This window comes from Amphiura filiformis, chromosome 20 (assembly GCF_039555335.1).
Source record: "Amphiura filiformis chromosome 20, Afil_fr2py, whole genome shotgun sequence".
Taxonomy (NCBI): domain Eukaryota; kingdom Metazoa; phylum Echinodermata; class Ophiuroidea; order Amphilepidida; family Amphiuridae; genus Amphiura; species Amphiura filiformis.
In genome coordinates this window covers 55,238,643-55,252,810 of record NC_092647.1, presented here as the reverse complement: position 1 = coordinate 55,252,810, position 14,168 = coordinate 55,238,643, and the positions used below count along the sequence as shown (strand labels likewise).

At 35.5% G+C, this 14,168-nt stretch overlaps 1 protein-coding gene across 5 annotated transcripts in view; it reads right to left on the bottom strand.

Moving 5' to 3' along the window:
• The window catches only part of LOC140142036 (myc box-dependent-interacting protein 1-like), a 62,783-nt gene that overhangs the window by 5,779 nt on the left and 42,836 nt on the right, over positions 1-14,168 (bottom strand). The window contains exons 7-9 of one of the 5 annotated variants that reach the window (XM_072163945.1): positions 12,158-12,319; positions 11,317-11,605; positions 2,623-2,819 (exon numbers count right to left, since the gene is read on the bottom strand). In XM_072163945.1, coding sequence (XP_072020046.1) covers positions 2,652-2,819; positions 11,317-11,605; positions 12,158-12,319 — 619 coding nt within the window. In that variant the 3' untranslated portion in view covers positions 2,623-2,651. The remainder of the gene's footprint in view (positions 1-2,622; positions 2,820-11,316; positions 11,606-12,157; positions 12,320-14,168) is intronic. The other 4 variants (XM_072163948.1, XM_072163942.1, XM_072163944.1 and 1 more) reach the window with 4 other exon arrangements.

Here is a 14,168-nt window from a genome sequence, read left to right as displayed (position 1 = left end):
ATGTACTTACAATTGAGACAAGGACAACTTCATTAACTAACAGGTGCTTCCATGTCTGTCCTGCTACATGTATATTATGCACTTAATTCATAATTTATTGGCTTAATTAAGGGAAGGGGTATGAACGTTTGGACAGTATTTATTGTGGGACATTAGAGCACATCAGACATATCGAATTGCATTCTGAATACGAAGAATGGCCTTCTGATATCAAATAATTTTGATTTTTTGAAATTCGCAATGTAATACACATTTTATGGCAAATCATTAAAAATTGATATTTTTGATATTTAACAGTACTTGAAGTAAACTTGATAAATCTGATGATTTCTACCCAAAGTGTATGTAGGTGGGATGAAAAGCCGACGATCAATTGAAAATTTTGACCTTTCGTAAAATATGGATTTTTTTCCCAAAACACCAAAAAAAAAAATGAGGTCTTTTGGGAAAAAAAATCCATATCTTCAATATGAAAGGTCAAAATTTTCAATTGATCGTCGGCTTTTCCTCCCAGCTACATACACTTTAAGACTATATCATTAAATTTATAAAATTTACTTGAGGACTGTTATATCTCCAAAATGTGAAAAATATCAAATTTTAATAATTTGTCATAAAATTTGTATTATATCATGAATTTCATAAAATGAAAATTATTTGATATCAGAAATACATTCTTCGTATTCAGAATGCAATTTGATAGGTCTGATGTGCTCTCATGTCCCACAAAAAATGCTGTTGAAACGCTCAAAACGCTCATTCCAGTTCCCTTAAGTGGCTTAATTAATATATATATTATGAGGCCAAACAAATTGTTTGGTTGGACTCCGCAACCATAAAAATCTTGGGTCATTTTTTTTAATCACTTTAAATTTTGATAGTATCAAGGACATTTTATATTTTTTATTCACTCATTTAATGCATATTTGATTAAAAACAAGAAGTATTTCTTAAATGCACACCAAATACGCACAATAACTCGAGCATTGAATGATAATTTGTATCCTGGAGCTTGAGCGTTACATGTTATTGGCAAAACACATTACATGCAGAATGTAAACAAGCAAACACGCTCAATCAAAGGTTACCAATGTACGAGTTACATTTACTTGGACTCCATCCGTGACAACCCAATATGGCAGATTTTCCCACTATGTTTCTTTTGGTCCAATCTCTTTGGTTTTCAATAATCAACAAGTATTCACTGATATTGCCACTAATTAATACACAACACAGGTTGGACTCCAAACTTAATATGATTTGCCACCACAGACAACAGATTAGTGCAAAATCTTTTGATAATCTGTCTGGCATATCATTCAGTAGGATTTTATTATGACGTCAATTCATGGTTTGAACAAGTGCACTGTCCAATAAGTTTCACCATTCAAGTTTCGTACTTGTCCGATGATAAACCAGATATGACCGTTAATCGTTTGGCATAATTGATTTTCAGCGATGGCAAATGAATTAATCTTTAGCTGTAATAAATGTTCCATAATTGTAAGCCTTAAATTAAAGAACCACGCATGTGCTAAGATTGATATGACTACATATCGTCGTTGGGCAGGGAAAAACCTCCTGTGTCATTGGCCCCTGAACATGTTTAAAGCAAAACTTCCTATGTAACCAGTTGGCAGTTTTGTTTTAAACATGTTCAGGGTCCACAAACATGTTTTTCCTGCTCAATGACGATATAGTACACTGTAAATGATGTCACTAACTTCTCTATTCACTGCTGCCCCTACTTCATTCCAATATTGTTATTCATATACTTACCTTTATTCAGTTATTCAGTTAGGCCTATGTTTTTAATACCGTAACTAACAGCTTAACTTTAATCAACATAATATTCAATTTGCTTGCTTAACGAGAGGATCGTCCTATTTGAAATAATTTTGTACTCTCAGTTGGTAAACATACATTACCAGATGCCTATTGTGGCCGCATGCACAAGTACATCATCGCCAAGGTACTTGCATGGTACTGTACCAGGAGAGCCTGTGCAGTACCAGGGGAGTACCAGTGTAGTACCAGCGCAGTACCATTGCTCACTGAACTGAACTGAACTGGTCTTATGCAGTGTGCCTTTACCAGCCATGTACCTTAGCGAGAGTGTACCTGGGCAGGCAGCTGCAATAAGAATTTTGTAGTTAGGTAGCATTTGTTTTTCCCACAAGAAGTCAACAACAGAAGGATGGGGTTTTGATATTCTAGCAAGTATCATCTTCAAAGCCTAGTGTGTGTCTTCTGAAGATGATACTTACCAGAGCATCAAAACCTTATCTCGGATATTGACTTCTCTGGGCCTGTAAAAGGTTAACTCCTACACTTCAGAACATCTTATTTCATCAACAACATAAAAACAATCATGCAATTTCACATGCATGAATACTAAATTTATGACACTCCAAAATAATGAGAACATTTTTGATATAAAATTGCACAACTTAACATGCATGAATATAAACCAGATATATGACACTCTTAAATGAATCCAATTCTTGATATAAAATATACAGCTTTTCTACCACAAATAAGATCTATACGTGCAAATAAATATACATATGAAGCATGATATACATGGCATTCATTCATCAGGCATCTAAAGCATGCACTAACCCCATTGTCTTCGTCCTCGTCAGGTTGTGCTAACGGAGCACGCACCAAAGGGGGCTCAGGTGGATCACGCGCGAAGGAAGCGTCCCTGGGGTGGTGCTGCACTCCTGTGCCCCTTCAATACCCTTCACGTATGTTGAGGGTGGTCGGGGTGGTGGTTGAGGTGTAACGGGCTCCATGTTAGAGGAGGAGGAGGAACTCTACAGAAATTTCAGTAAAGAAATGAAATAACAAACATACAAGAGAAAAGAAACAAGTAACAAATAACACAAAACATCACATATACGTTAATAACACACATTTAACAAAGAGACATTGTCAGAAAGTTAGAACCATCAAGACATATTACACAATGATATTGTTTACACCAATTCAGATCTTGGTTGCAATGGTTTATATGGAGGTCTCAGGTTGATAAGCTATGATATTGTTTACACCAATTCAGATCCGGTTGCGATGGTTTATATGGAGGTAGGTTGATAAGCTATTGCACTCAATTGAACAAAATATGTTATTATGGCTTGCTATGAATTTGTGTGTGATTAGTGTTTTTTCAGTGAAGCAACTCAATCATATGAAATTGTTCAAATAATAGCAACATGGCTTTTATTGAAGCATTTTTAGCACAAACTGTTGTGGTCAAAACTAGCTGGATATCACAATAGAAATATTGTTACAGCAATTTATCCTCATCTGTTGTTTGATTGTGGCTGCTATTTAATGGCTTTGTTTGTTTATGTTGCACCGGCGTGGTGGCCTAGTGGTTAGAGCGTCCGCCTTACAATCTGGAGGTCGCGGGTTCGAATCCCGGCCGGGCCATACCAAAGGTTTTAAAAATGGTACCTAGTGCCTTCTTGCCAGGAGTTCAGCATTGAAAGAATGGATTAGGGAAAGTTAAACACATGGCTACCAGTGGACTAACCCCCTGCTGTAGCTTTTCTGCTTGCAGACATGTGGCCTAGGGTTATGAAACGGAGATAGGCGCCGCCCAATGGGCCGAAAGGCTTGGGAAGGATTTAACTTTTTTTTTAAACTTTGTTTATGTTGCTTGTTTGGTTAACTTTATTTTACATGTCACCAAGGAAACAGCTACTACTGGCCCGCCCTACTGGCCCGCCCTACATACCATAACGGACATCCCCTCATTTTCCCATCTTGTTAAATATGCTAATTTTGGCTTTTAAAAAATATTATTTATGCAGACTTTTTATGGTAATGCTTGTTGAAGCAAAATGATTTTGATTCAATAGCAGTAGAATAAAAATTCTTCAAAGGGGAAGTCCCGTCAGAACAGTTCTTCTGGGGTGAACCAAACCTGCCTGGTTATAAAATTAATCAGTGACAAAGTTATCTCTGAATTTGACACATGCTAATTGATGCAATAACATTAAAACATCAATTAGCACCTGTCAAATTCAGAGATAACCTTGTCACAGATTAATTTGATAATCAGGCAGATTTGGTTCACCCCGGAAGAGCTGATCTGGCAGGGCTTCCCCTTTAAAAGTGCTAGTACCGATCAGTGAAAGAAACATTGTAATGCTAAAATTTATGATATATATGATATGAATATGTAATGCTTAAAATATCTGTGCAGGATCTGCAGTCTTGGCTTTCTTTCATGGCAGAATTTATTGCATCCTTCCCATTACACACTGGGCCATTATGGTAGATATAGATTCATGGTTTAATTTAAATTATATGTGATGCGATCAAGCAAATCAATTGGAACTCAGAAATATTAAATTTTCAGTTTCTTATGGAATAGTAAAAAGCATTTACATAGCTGGATTTTGCAGAAAACCCCATTGAAATTGAAAAACCAGTTCCAATGATATGAGCAATTAAACAGTTTCTAAAACAACAGGAAATATTTCATTTGTTTGGCTATATCTCAAAATCAATATTTCCGAGTTCCGACTGATTTTGCTTGATCGCATCACATATAGAGATAAATCAACCTCCAAGGTTTTTAAGAAATGTGTGCAAAGCAATTTGGCAAAGCAAAACATGTCCTAATTTACTTGGGCTCTCTGCATCCTCTTAATTGGACCTATAAGACTAACAAGACTACTGGAAAGCAACAGCTTTGTTACACTGCTGCTGTTAAACAACAACCTGTTCCCAAAAGGAACATTTCAAGAAGAAACTTTTGGCCAAGGATTCAAAACATGAAAGTCTGATATACTTTTACCTTAATTAATCACACTGGAATCCTACCAACTCTCACAAATAAGTTAAGCATATTTTAGTTAGTTTTAGTGACTCAGGTAGGAGATGGGCCATTTAGAAATGTTGGCGCATTACGTGCACACTTTGTACAGTAACTATCTTAAAATTGCATTTAACTTGGGTATTGGTTAACATCTTTTGTTACTACTACTTGCAACTGATATCAAATTTATAAACAATCAAGTGTCTGATTGGAAAAGTAACAAACACAACAACAACTGTAACATCAACAATAACAACAATGACAAAACTATATAGGATAGAATAAAATAAGACATATTTCTTTCTTCTGACATTTTCACATACAATACATATTCTCAAAACCACATGTAGACGAACAAGTTGAATCATCACAAAAACAAACATTGAACATACTGACAAGCTCAGTCATACAAACCCTAAACACACCCTACTCCACACACCCCAAAACACACAACTCCAGCCCCCCCCCCCACACACACACACACACAAACACATAGCAAATACAAACATTTTATATCAAACTAATGGGACACTTGAGGATTATTCTAATTTGTTAGTTATTTTCCTTGATTCACATACACATTTTGAATCAGAATGTCTATATAACAAGAATTTCTAATGCATTTGGAAACTGATGCATCAAGTAGGTCAAATGCAATTTCAACTGTCCATGGATAAAATGAAAAAAATGATTGCTTTTATTCTTTATACATGGTATTTCAACACTGACTTTATAAGTGTTTGTACCTCAGTCCTGACACAGGTGGATTTCCCATAGCTACTTAGTGCATGCACATTATTATTGAGAGTCCTGTAATTACTTAGCTAATATCTAATTAATGTGATTACATTGCAAATTGGACTGGAAATGTCAATTATATACCACTGGATATAATCCAATGTAACTGATGAAATCTCAATGCAATTGGCTATCATTGAATGGAACATGTGGATGACACTGCTTAAAGGTGTCTTTTTAAGGGCTGGGGTATGAACGTTTGGACAGTATTTATTTTGGGACATTAGAGCACATGAGACATATCGAATTGCATTCTGAATCTGAAGAATGTCATTCTGATATCAAATAATTTTGATTTTTGAAATTCGCAATTTAATACACATTTTATGGCAAATCATTAAAATTGATATTTTTAATATTTAACAGTACTGGAAGCAAACTTTATAAATCTGATGATTTATACTTAAAGTGTATGTAGGTGGGATGAAAACCCGACGATCAATTGAAAATTTTGACCTTTCAGTATTGAAGATATGGATTTTTTTCCCAAAACACCAAAAAAAATTAGGTCTTTTGGGAAAAAATCCATATCTTCAATATGAAAGGTCAAAATTTTCAATTGACCGTCGGCTTTTTCTCCCTCCTGCATACACTTTAAGAATATATCATTAGATTTATATAATTTACTTCGAGGACTGTTATATATCAAAAATTTGAAAAATATCAAATTTTTATATTGTGATTTTCAAAAAATGAAAATTATTTGATATCAGAAAGACATGCTTCGTATTCAGAATGCAATTTGATAGGTCTGAGGTGCTCTCATGTCCCACATAAAATACTGTCGAATCGCAATAAACGCTCATTTTAGATCCCTTAATGAGTTTGGTTAATTTTTTCGCAATAACTGATTTTTGGCATTTTGTAGCGTTTACATGTCCCAACTTACACCTAATTGAAATCAGCCAAATTTGTTGTGCTAGTAGGAAACTGAGCAATTTTGAATTATTATAATCCATGAGCTCATCAAGTTATACTGCCAAGAGAGTCAGTGGGTTTCAGTGAATCAGTGACAAAGTGAGTAACTAAGTCACATTTAGATTAGGGTCCAGCAAAAAAAAACAAGTCCCACTATTGAATTTGATTTGAATCGGTTTTCTTCTTTTTTTTTTTCAGTAAATAGACCAATCCTCTAATGTTTAAACAGCCCATGTTAAGTTTATTCCATAATGTATTTACTATTACACACAGGCAATTCTTTTTATGTATATCATTATCTTTTCCCTTTGAATTGAACTAAGGCTCTCACCTAACGGGTAATTATGGACTAAGGTACCGGATTGAATTTCGGGCGGGATTCCAGGTACCTGAAAAGCACACACACCCACCCCACACACAAAATATAGACATTTTAAGTAATTTAAAAATTACTTGCTATTCAAGGTTGGAAACCAGAGAAACTGCTAGTCTGCTACTTTTTTTTAATTTGGGTAACCCGTTACTGGAATTTTGACAGGGTAGGTCAAGAATGGGCAGTTGATGTGAACAGCCCTATGGTTTTATTTTCATTCAAGGAAGTCAAAATTAAAATCTATTTCGCTGACAAAATGACACACTATTGACACAAAAAAGCATTTAAACCATCAATGAGATTCTCCAAAACAGGGAGGGGAAAACAGGAAAAAGGTCCAACGTGTGATAATTGCCAGCTTATAAATTGGGAATTAGTGATTTACCCAGTGCAGTTGAAGGGCGTGATAGTAGGTTGTCACTTATGCTCAAAAACTCATACCTAAAGTCTTAGTTCAAAGATCTACATTCAACAATTATAGTTCAAGTTGACCTTAAGTTGTGGAGTATGAGATCTTGTACCCAATATAATCAGAGGTCATCTTATGAGTGTATAAGAACATGTGGGTTAAAGAACTTTTTCTTTGCAGATGAGACTGTACTCCCGTATTAGAACATTACTTGATGGTGTATTTATATGATGTACTTTTATCTTCACTACAATTTATTTTCACTGATAAGAATTGATAATATTGAGCAGTAAATCTATAACTACAGTTTCACACACTGTTGATTGATGAAATTTATGGTAATTTTCATGAAATATGCAAAGTAACAAACACCCCTGGCGTAGCAAGAGCCTCGGGCCCATGGACAAGGAGCAGTGCTGGGCCCCTTCCGGACCCTTTTATGTCTCCTTTATCAGCCCTATTTCATTTTCACTTTTGCTAGGGCCCCTGAACCCTCGGGCAGGGGCCCCATGGACTTCATTCACCCTGTCCACCTGCTTGCTAGGCCCCTGCACTGGCACACCCCTAAATACACCTATTCCTACACATATTCACCCCTACCCCATCCACATGCATACATGTAAACACCAGCATACATGGACCGTGCTTACACACACATATCCATTTCACAATATTACAATACATGATTACTCACATCCAAATATAACATGCATAATACAGACACAGTAGTACATAGTCAAGAAAAACACACTTTAGAAATAAGATGAAAAGTAGACGTAAAACATTAAAAATAATACATGGAAATAATACAAACTGAAATGAAATGAGAAAATGGCAACATTACTGGATGGATCAGCCAGAGACTAAAAGAATACATTGCATTAAAAAAATTTAAAAATTACCCAGACCTGTTGTTTTTCCCCAAAATTATAATCACTTTCTTTTCTACCCAATTCCATGATATTTGTGTTTCCCCTTTCTAAACTGTGGTTTTTAAAAAAGAATGAAAAAAACATTCCTTCTTTTCACATTGATATGCTTCAAAAATACTTGTACTTATTAAGACATGGTTTCAAATGGAAGAAAAACGTAAACCAAAATGTTGATACTAATAAAACTATTACTATAGCTAAAATAATAGTTTCTCAATCATGAGAGCTCCATTGGCACGAAATTGCACCGAGCGTACAACGCTTACCACACACGCTTCTAAAGGTTACCGTGCCGCGCTATTTCTTGTGTGTGCACAAATGAACATGCTATCGTTACGCTGCGACATTACGCATTGCACGCAGTACATTCATTCTCTCATGATCGAGAAACTATTATTTTAGCTATAGGTAAGCAAATGGGTTTTCTTGAAAATTTTTGCAAAGTTTTGTTTTGTTTTATTATTTAGCCAATCATAGTAATACAATCCATAATTATTTTAGCCCCTAACTAAACATTTGATAACCATTTGCCATACTGAAGAAGTTGTGTCAACAATTTGGATATATAAGATAATTAGAATTCCTGGTTTAAAAAAAAGTCTAGTCAACGTTTACACCTAACAGTTGGCTTGGGAGGTTTCAATGATCATTTTACGCAACCAAAATAAGCAGCCTAAAACTTATGCTAATATCTTTAGCCATGTAATTGCAAGTGTAAAATGAAATACAATTTCTGATGTAAAATATCTGAATTTTAAGTTGAAAAAATCGGTAATTGTGGTATAACACTTTTTTTCAGCAGACAAAAGGTTAAATATGACGAGATATGTAATAATATGAAAATGAAATTATATGAGAGAAAAAAGTAAAACTGCCGCACACACATAAAGTAACACCATGCTGAGTTAGTAACCACATCAGCCCATTCAATACATTTACAGAACAAATATAAAACATACAATACATGTACATAGAAACAAATTAAAGTGAGAGTTATCTACACAGAGGTTATCAGGCGTACCACCACCCTTGCCTTGGCAGGAAATAACAGCTTCCAAAGTGGTCAACCATTCCATATTAATTCACTCTGCCCCTCATTTAATGTTATTCATAACTGCGACTTTCCCACTAACTTTAACTCATACATGTATGCATCATCCAATTCATTTCCTGCATAACACCATTATTGTTGAACACCGAGGTGCCAATTGGTATAAAATGCTGCATACACCGAGACATTTATACTAAACAGGGTGCACTAATGCTACATGTGTAAGAAGCTTGCAATGCAGTAGCAATAAATATAATATAGTGCATTGCCAATATCTAGCTACATCAAAATGAACAGCGCATGATATGGAAGACATGCAACATCAGAACACCATTTAAAATATTGCTCCAATTTCTACTGGACTTATGATAGCTCTGTAAAACCAATGCATGGTAATTTAAGAATATGATCAATTTTCATTTCAGAATTTTACTAGAAGAAATGATATCTATTAATAGGCAAATTCTTGTGTGAAAACATGAGTCAATCACACTGTATCAAGTGATATGCTTGAATAGAAAAACATGTAATTCATCAAATCAGATTTAGCATATGGAATGAACACACATGTCCTAAGCTCAAGAAAAATACATCAAACAAAAATCACTTCTTTGTTATAAAATTGTCATTTTGCTCATTGTTTAAGTTTCAAGTATCACTCCATTTGTTTTTATAACGCGCTGTGAAAACTGCATTCAAAAAATCATGATTCTCAGTAAAAAAAACTCACAGTTCACATACACACTGCGTTTGCAGTTTCTTTGCATATCCTGGGAAAAGTATTACGCCGCATGCCATAGATGCATGATAGATGTCAAAGTTCATGCATGTACTTATGAACTGTGACCTTAAGATGAAGCAGACTGATGGAAGTGAATAAGTGAATATCTCTTTGTGCAAACACTAAGCTATAAGCAGCAGCAGCAACAGCAGAAAAAGCATCCATTAATAAGCTATTTTTGCATGCCTAATTGAGTATCAACCTAGTTAGTGGTTCTTAGAATAGGCTAATCCTGTTGAAAAGCCTTACACCCCTATGGAAGACATGACCTTAATCTCCCACACAGGGAGTGTGAATTTCAAATGGAATCACCCATTCAGGTAACCCTATTTATAATTTACACTCCCTGTGTAGGAGATTAGGTCATGCCTAGCAGTTCTACGGGGCACAGGAAAGGGAAAATAAGAAAGAAAACAAAAGATGAATAGATCTATGGAAAAAGAGAAGAGGAATTGTAGAAAAATCAAGAAATATATTGTGAGCACCTGTAAAAGCAGTCACAGACAGCTTCAAGAAAAGGGAAGAAAATTTGAAAGAAATTGGGATGAGTGGGGGTAGAAAGGGAATAAATATAGGAAAATGTTAAGGAATTTATATATGGCAAACAAGTCAGAAATCAAAGAACCACTAACTATGGATGTGTGACATGCTGATTTTTATTCAATTAACTGATCAGATGGTGAAAGAAGAGTCTGAAATACAAATCTTATTCCAATTGTTTTCTAATTCTTGAAATATTCATTTAATCTGGAGGAATATTACAATTTATATTTTATTTGGTTGCATAATTTTGCTCTCCACATAAAATTGATGCAGATGTGAAACAAAAGTAAAATTGAACGTGGCAGCTGAATTATATTGCTAAAAATAAAACAAGGGAGGTGGAGATATGAATGATGGGTCAATTTAAAATAAAACAGAATCATTTATTAGTGAAAATGAGGCATAATCTTGTGCTGAATCTGGCGATTATTTTAATGGACAAGTGGGAAAGTAACTAAATCAAGGCAAATTGTATAAAATCTTAGTGATTAGTGAAAGGCCATGCAATACACATGCATTGCATTCAACATTTTACGGCAAAACATTTCATGATAATTATGATATGCATATAAACTAAGGACTCATATGATTACATCATTACAACGGTTTGATTGTACCAACAGCATATATGTCACCAAAATAGCATGCAAAAAAGATAGAATTGCCCCGCAGCTAACCTGTGATGGTGTAGTGTGTGGTGCAGGTCCCACGTGTACAGGCGTAGAACGTGGGATCTGGTACTCAACTGATTCATCTTCGTCATCGTCATCATCATCCTCTTCCATCTGCCGCACTTCTGATTCTGCCGTTTGCCCGACGGCTTCTGACGAGGCCCTGCTGCCTACTGAGGGGGTCCGTCTTGCATCCTGTGGGACTGGTACTGAGTAAAGGTCCTGTTTGGGTGAGCCGCTCTCGAGCGACGACGATCTGTGGTCGTTGCCTACCACGTCAGGTGATGATGTACTGCTGAAATAGATCAAACATTTTACAATTACAGTCAAAACATAAAATATTTGTATTTTTTTCTCACACTGAATCACTCATCCAAGAGAAATCACAAAAATTATCATTAAATGCCACGTTTTGCCGACTTAATAAAGCATACAGAATTCAACACCCACACTCAAATTTGACATTTTGTTCTGTTCCCTGTTTTGCCAAATGAGTAACATTGAAAATTTACATATGTGACATGATCAAGGGGAATGAGTCGGATGTCGCTAATATTGTTTTTGAGGTATTGGCAAAAACAGTGTTCAATTTTTTTTGTTTTATATTGTTTTCAGCCATTGATAAATTGGTCATAACTCAGTAACGAGATGTCCGATTCTGATGGGGTTTGCATCAAAATGAAGTATTCGTAAACTGCAAGAAAATGATATAAAAAAACTGCAAATTGAAAATTAACGACATGTGACTCATTCCCCTTGATCATGTCACATATAGGTTTTTCCTGCCCATCGACAAAAATTGTTTGTGCTTAGAGACACGCAACCCTCTACTAATTCCTCTTCCTACCTTGTTGAGAAGAATCTCTTTTTGATGTCATAGTCTGACGCTCTTTCAAACAAATCACCCATAATGTTTGTGAGCTGCGCTTTGACTTTAGCTAACTCATCGTGCATTGTAGTTTCTGCTGTGTACAAGAGCTGGAAAGTGGTTGCGTAAAAGGGAATGCGACTGTAAAACAAATAAGCAAAGAAACAACATTAAGACCCAGTAATCAAAAGGTGGAGAAGTTAGAGAAAGAGAACCGACTCTGCCATGTTTGTGTGTCGCTAATGGAGGACAAAATAGTGTAACAAAGGATTACTTCTCCATGTGCCCAGTAAACTTGTGTGCTAAGTTGCATTGTGTGAGTAATGCGTTGTTCCCACAATGCACGCTAAGAGCACCTATGAAACACTCATATAAAGACACAAATTGTTATTCGGTTCTGGTACTTTTTCATTAAATGGCGGAAGTACACTATTTTAGTCTCCATGCATGACACCCCAATTGCAAGATGGTGGATTTACCATAGCATTACACATAGGGAAATTCTTGAGTTGGTTCTCTTTGACTCTAATATCTTTGGTTTTTACTTAATTGGGTTTTAAAATTAATAAATCTACAAAGATTTGGACAAGAATCATAATTTACACATATCCTTGTACAAACTTTCACTTCAAACGGCAGCTATTCTTTTCTTACCATGTATCTCTCTCATGCTTTCTATCACATGGTATATTATACAGGTTTCTGAATCACAATACAACTTTTGTTGCATGCTAACAATGACAGGAAAAATACACAAGCCTGTTCTTCAACAAATAATCTTATTTTGTAACAAATAATCTTACAAAAATGATATAAATATATCCCAGGATGCCATATTATCATTGTACAGAAGGCCGTCAAATTATGACCAACGGAAAAGGACATTTATGGAGGAGTCCTGTGCAATGCCCATTTAGACAATATGCCCAGTGTTCAACTTCTGGTGAATTCCCTAAGGATACTGGGCATATCCCATAGGATGGCAGGAATAGGAAGTTGGGAATAAGCAGTATTTATGGGTTGTTTACAGGTCAACAACCTCAGGTCTACTATACTCAAATTTGATGTTTTATTGTTGATGGTGTTTCTAGTTCACAATTCAGAGCTGATATGATATTTTTTTCGATGATGACGACGTTGATGATGATGACAAAGATGACACATGGCAACGATAAAGAGCCCTCACTAAAGGAAATAATGATCCCCCTTTTCTCTTCTATAGATCCTGCCATGATAAAGAAGCAGGTACATTGTTTAACTTTTTGTTTAACTTTACGCTTGCGATTCGAAACTGCGGCGAGCAAAATACGTACATACATCACTACCAAACTTGAGGTGGACCAAATTATATATTCCCTTATCCCCTAGCTCCATAACCAGCCCATAATATAATGGGTTTTCATATTGGGCACAGTTTACTTTTTTACTAGAATCACACAGTCCGTAAAGGGCCAAAAATCACCACTCCCAACTTATTTGATCACTCATCATTACAGTAAAAATGCTAAACAAATCCCATTCTTTTCAATACAGTCTATATCAACCCCCTCCCTGTCCTTTAGCATACCCATCAAATCCCCCAGGTGCCACAGGATGGCTGCCCAAAACAACGGTGTTTTATGGGAAATAACAAACTCATGAAGGAAATCAACAAGGTTTCACAGACAAGGCCACATGTTAACCCATCTGGTATGCGTAACCTAATGACAGCATATTCTAGAATAACCTTTTCCAATGACCACAAGATGATATGATTATTTTTAAACTTGAAATATTGATAATAATATTAGTAGCAGCGTAATAAAATTCATTAAATTGCTTTGGTATTGGCTTCAGTTTCCTAAAAAAAATAATTGCATCAATATCTTTACGGTACTTGTTTAATTTAAGCTAGGAGTGAAATTAGACATAGGTTAACAGCAAGGTACAATCATTTTAATTGGTAAATCATGATGTACACCCTGTATCATGTAGAAGGTTCGCTATATCG